At 36.4% G+C, this 6,216-nt stretch overlaps 1 protein-coding gene across 1 annotated transcript in view; it reads right to left on the bottom strand.

Annotated features, from left to right (window-relative positions):
• Nucleotides 1–6,216, bottom strand: part of PTPRK (protein tyrosine phosphatase, receptor type K) — a 570,492-nt gene that overhangs the window by 411,531 nt on the left and 152,745 nt on the right. The window contains exon 3 of the mRNA XM_025211350.1: nt 1,837–2,108. Coding sequence (XP_025067135.1) covers nt 1,837–2,108 — 272 coding nt within the window. The remainder of the gene's footprint in view (nt 1–1,836; nt 2,109–6,216) is intronic.

Raw genomic sequence — 6,216 nt, 5'->3', positions numbered from 1 at the left:
CTTTCCCTGTTATCAAGGAATTATATATATAGTTAGACTAGTCCCAATGAATCACGAGGCCATATCTATGGTGGGCAGTCTCAGGCCAGGTGCAATTTATGTTCAGATTAGGGAGACTTGGACAAATACATGCCTGAACTTCCTTCTTACTTTAAAAAGAAGAATAAAGAAATTAAACAGCAGAACATTTTTTATATTATTTTAAAATATGAGAAAATGAGAATGAGTTTGACCACAAAAAGAAGAGAGTCTTACAGCAAAAGGTTAAAGGCTGTAAGAGAATAATGGCTATATGTATGCCCTGTGTAAACCTCTAGATATCAATATCGCTGCCAAACCTGACTTCATCTATCAACAGAAACTTGATCAGTCCTATAAAAGCTACCAATAAAACCCCCTGCTTTTCAATAATGTAAAGGTTCTGAATGAACCCAAAACAAGTAGAGATATCTGAAGTCTGCTCTTCTAGTTTTAATTCAAATCCTATGTAATCTGAATGTGGCTTGTGTTTTAAGTTTAAATAAAATTAAGAAAGGATTATTAAACATTTTGAGAAGAGGTAATTAATAAAATCTAAAATTATATAATAAAATTAAAATTCAAAAGCCCTACTCTCTAACAGAGTTTTAAGCCCTAAGCAAAATGAATTACAAAAGTTTCCTGAGCAGACCAGGGATTTCATTAATACTTTTCATTTTACAAGGAAAGTGTTTAGATACTATGATGATGGGTATAAACATGACATCTTTGGCTAGATATTTAGGAAATTCTGAACAAACCTCTGTTGACTGAGTGACTCAGACTGCTTCTTAAGAGACTGATGAAGATCCCATTCAAGTTAAAAGAGTGGCTTCTTTGACTTAAACAGGCTTTTCTATCACATGCTAGACAAAGTATGCAGTCTCTCATCCTTCACATTAAATTAATATTGAGTCTGGCAGTTGCCATTTCAACGTGATCTTAAAGGAATGCTGTTTCCCCAAGGTAATCTAATACACCAAATTCCTATTTCTTGTAATAATGACACAAAACACAACTTTCAATTTGGCATTAAAATCTGGTGCTTTGCCAGTGATATACATTTTTTAGTTGAGAGCTGCCCGAGCGAACTGGATTCATACCCATGTCAGAAAGTTCGATACGCTGCTGGACATATCACAGGCTGCTTACAGACATTAAAAAAGCAAAAACAAACATGGTGGTTTACTATAAATTCAGTGCACTCCTGCACTGAGCCCAAAACACACCCAGAAGAGGCAGCACATTAGTTAGACCTAGCTCGCCCAATGTCTGTATAGACCTGGCACTTTAGTGGGCTTTTTTTGCACTTCCATCTAATAGCTGATCGAATCAACTTTAGATAAAAGCACCAAAAAGCCCTGCTGAAATGCCCAATCTACACAGATACTGCGGAGTCAAGACAAACTGACACACTGCTGCTTCTTGTAATCAACATTTTTTTTTTATTAATGTCTGTAAGCAAGCACAAGCTACACTTTTTTAATAAGTGATCAATTACACTTCTTTATATCCTGGATGTCTAATACAGGATTTGAATAGTGTGAAATAAGTGAAGCACATATCTCACCTGGACTAAGGAAGAAACAAAATACTGAACAAGTATTCCATTGATCCCATGCACTGAGACAGGCATCACAGAAAAAAAATATGAGCATGTGATTACATACTATATATTTAGAAAGTTCATAAAACAAAAATAAGAAAAAACAAAACCAAAAACCCTCCATTAAGCATATCAGGTCTCTGAGATGCAACAATACATATTAGGTAAAGTAAGCGCCCTTGTATTGAGATGAGGATTATTTGTAGGTTTACCTGATATTCATTTGGCCAAAAGGTACTGACGGCCAGCTCTGCTCTAAGCCAGTCTTTTCCAGTAGAACCCGTCACATTCCAAATTGGATTAGCAAGAGGTCCCTTGTTCACCCTAACTAAGATGTTCAAGGTTCCAGGGTTTGCTCCATTCTTACTATATAAAAGGTAACTGAAATCAATGCAGTGTGTATCATTTTCCTTCATGGTAGGAAGCTGGAGTCTAGTCTTTTCTCCCAAATCATGATCTGAAGAATCCACTATCATGTATGATCCTGAAGAGAGAGAAGGGGAAAGGAGGAGAGTTTTAAAAAATTGAAGAAAAATATGGTTCTACAAAACTGCATTTTTGTTCTCCTTTTCAGAACTACATGTAGGCTGGATAGGTACAGATATACAAATATATTTTAAAATAAAATTCAATAGAGGAATACAAGAACAGCAACAGTTCAAAGAAGGCATTAGGGTGTGGCAATAAGAACAAGTTACCATGAAGCAAACTAGGGTGTGATTTTACAGGGCACTGGCACATACATTTACATCCATCAATAGTTTGACCACAAATAAAAGCAGAGATGTGGGACGGAAAATTTTCCAGTGCTTTCTTTTTCCATGGGAAATTTTCCATTTCTAAAAATTAATTGTTTCATAAAATTCATTAGTAACAATGAATGGATACCAATACAATATTAGGCAAGCTTGGCAGTTTCAAAGTTGTAATTAATGTTTTTCAGGGGATTATCTCTTGGAAGTGTGTGAGAGAGTACATATATGTTTATTTATTTGTAAACAGGAGGGTAAATTCACTCACATCATAATCCAAACCAAAAATCAAGTTATAAATTCACCTAATTGGCTGTGCAGGTGAAATGAAAACCAAAGCCAAAATTCTTATTTCATCTCAGACTGGAAGTGAAAGCAAAACCAAAACTAAAACTGTGATTAATTTTTGTTTCACTTTTAGTTCAGCAAACACAGAGCAGGGTCTCATTTCTTTTCTGGAGTTGTGGAAGTTGGAAGTGTTTGTATAACATCTATTCGTTTTTTAGGTAGTCATAACAATACCTAATCAGAAAAAACAACAACTAGTGTGTGGCAACATTATAGTGAAGTTCAAGCCACTGAAGGACGGAAGTTGGTAGATGTAAATATTGTGGGCAGGAGTATGCTAACAATGCAACAAGACTGAAGAAACATTTAATAACATGTAGAAACTGTCCTGAAAGAGTACAAGCCATATGCAGAAAGCTAATGCAACCAAGTGGTAGAACAACATCATCTGAGAAAAGTCTACTTCAGGAATCCTATGTAAGTAGACAAATTAATATGTTAAACAACACACAGTATAGACTAGCATCTATATTGGTTTAAAACATTATAATTTTAAAGGTTGCAACTTTGCGCTATTATTGGACTATTATTTATTTATTTATGAACTTAAAATATTGGTATCCTGCTTTTCTGCTTGCACTAAGCACTCAAAGTGGCTTCGGCTTAATAATATATTTTTTAAATGACATAATAGATAAATAGATAACTATTTCAACCCAGCAGAGTGAGCTTAGTTCTCTGGCCAATGGCAGAGGCCAAACTATACTTCCCTTTGTCTCTGCAGTCCCAGGACAACTGAGTGGCAAGTTGAGCAGCAGAGTGTTCTTTCTGGCAGGGAGGGAGGAAGCAAGTTCCCTGCTGCTTCTCCTTTTCCTTCTGACGGAGGAAGCCAGACTAGAATAGGCTAAAATAAAAATCTTTTCCCCCTTTTGTTGCAGGAACTTGGTAGGTCAAGTGAAATAACAGGTTTGCAAAAAATGGAAAAAGAAAATGTTGAGCTGCCGGGTCTGGGGAAAGAAGCAGAGCAGAATCCTCACTTTCAAGATCACTGGCACTAGATATGTGATCCACCATGAGTAGCTGTTCAAGACAGTCAAGCTTTTTATCAAGCTTTGTGGACAAAATGTCAAAAGAAGATCAAGAAAAAGTAGATGAGACATCAGTTCGAGCTATGTTTGCAAGTGGTACTCCTCTTTCTGTAACTGAAAATTAAGACTGGAAGGAATATTACAAACTAATTCGCCCATCATGAAAGTTACTGTGACATTATCACTTATCACATTCTCTCTTAGATAAAGAGTATAACAGAGTTCAAACCATGGTTATTCAAAGGACTGGTCAAGCAGAATCACTAACTCTGATGTCAGATGGATGGACTGATATACAAGGGAATCCTTTATTGAACATTATGTTAGCAACACCTGAACCAATATTCCTGAAAGCAACTGCTACCAAATCTTCTTGTCATACAGGTGAATACATAGCCAAATTACTGAGTGAAGAGATTGAAAGTGCAGGTCTCTCCAGGGTACAAGCCCTTGTAACTGATAATGAGTATAACATGAAAGCTGCATGGCAAATATTAAAGGCAAAGTATCCTCATTTAATAGTATTTGACTGTCTTGCTCTTGGGTTGAATCTTCTGGCAAAGGACATAATAAGTGTGAATAAAATGAAAACAATATTGGCAAACTGCAAGGCAACTGTAAAGGTATTCAACAATCATCATGTTGCTAATCAGACTTTGAAGAAATTACAGAAAGAGAAGCAGGGGAAGGAAAGTGCATTTTTATTGCCAGGAGAAACTAGATGGGGCTCAGCTACAAAGCATTTACAGAGTCTGTTCCACACAAAGAAATGTTTGCAGTGTGCTTCAATAAATGACACAGTATCCCAGATTATTCCCGTGAACATTCGGAAGCAGATTCTCAACAACAATGTGCTCTGGGTTCAAGTTCAAGGAGCATTCAATTTGCTACCAGTTTCAGTGGCCATCAAGAAACTTGAAGGAGATATACCAAGCCTTACTACTACCAAGAAGAAGTAGTAAAACAAATGTTTACTAAGAAATCCGAGTTTTGCTCTCATCCAGTTCAACTAGCAGTTCATCCAAAACTTTTGGATCCTCAACACAGAGGACAACATTTATCAGAAGATGATCTTCTGCTCTCGATACAATTATGGAAGTAGCTAAAAATGTCCCCAGCATCAATGAAATAGCTGTGATGGCAGACATTGCCAAGTACCGTGCAAAAGAAAAACTTTTGAGCAAAGACATCATTTTGCAGGCAGCAGAGAATGTCTCCTCTCACATGGTGGAAGGGATATGATAACACCCGACTGTTGTCCAGGATTGCTCTAAGGATCCTAAGCATTAAACTAACAGCAGTTTCTTGTGAACGGAACTGGAAGACTTTCAGCTCAACCAAGACGAAAAAGAGGAATAGACTAACAAATGAACGCACCGCTAAGCTTGTTTCTATTTTTCAACATCTCTTGCTTCTGGAGAATCAGTCAGAAACACAATTAGTGAAGAAGATGCAGTGTGATGATAAGTTGCCCTTGCCCATAGACTCATTGGTAAAACCATCCTTTAGCAAAAACTAATGCGGTTCAAGTAGTTCTGAATCAGACTTGCCTCAATCTGATTCTGAAACGGAACTAATAAGTGGTGCAAGTGATTCTACAGATAGTGACAGTGAAACTGGAGGTGCCACAATGACCTCAGTGGAAGAGTTAAATTCTGTAGAAGTAGATGAGTGGACAACCATGCCATATCATGCACAGTTCTTTGGGTGTGCTAAAATTAGTGTGTCAACAGTTTTTGATGCCTTCGTATTTTCCCTTAAATTTAAACAAACAATGTAAGGCAAGTACCTGCTATTGTGTATTGTCCTTATATTTTTACAAGTATTCCATAAAAATAATTTCTTTCCACATAAAGCTTTGAATTCGTTGGAATATAACATTTAAACTACCTGAAGTGTGCTGTATTTAATTATTTTCCCAAATATTTCAGTTCAAATACTTGTGGCTGTTGGGACATAAAATTAACATGAGGGTACTTTTTTTAGTTTTGTTTACTAAATATAAGTTAAATAAACATGCTAAATCACATCACGCTCTATTTATGGCATTGGAAAATTTTCCATTTCAAAATTTTCTGGAAAACCCACATCTCTAAATTAAAGTGGGGTAAGCTATCTCACTTTTTACATCCAGACAGAAAAATAACCACAAAGTAGCCAATGGGCCTTAAATTCACACCCTACCTACCGAACTATAATGCATTCATGTAGCTATACTCTGAGAATGCCATAAGTCATTTAGGTGAAATGTGGTATAGTCCACCAATAGATATCTAACCATCTATCTAGGCTGCTAAATACCCTAAAAACAATTCTCTCTTCCCTCTTATCAGGATTTACTTGGTACTTCACCTTTGTCCATATTTACTTCCCTCAGACAACAGAAAAAATATTTGATGGAAATGAACGTTAGGGAGTAGAGTACATGGAGAACATTGTAACCCAAAATAATTCATCTTTCCCT

This window comes from Alligator sinensis, unplaced genomic scaffold, assembly GCF_000455745.1.
Source record: "Alligator sinensis unplaced genomic scaffold, ASM45574v1 scaffold96_1, whole genome shotgun sequence".
NCBI classification, from domain to species: domain Eukaryota; kingdom Metazoa; phylum Chordata; order Crocodylia; family Alligatoridae; genus Alligator; species Alligator sinensis.
This window is presented reverse-complemented; position numbering and strand designations above follow the sequence as displayed.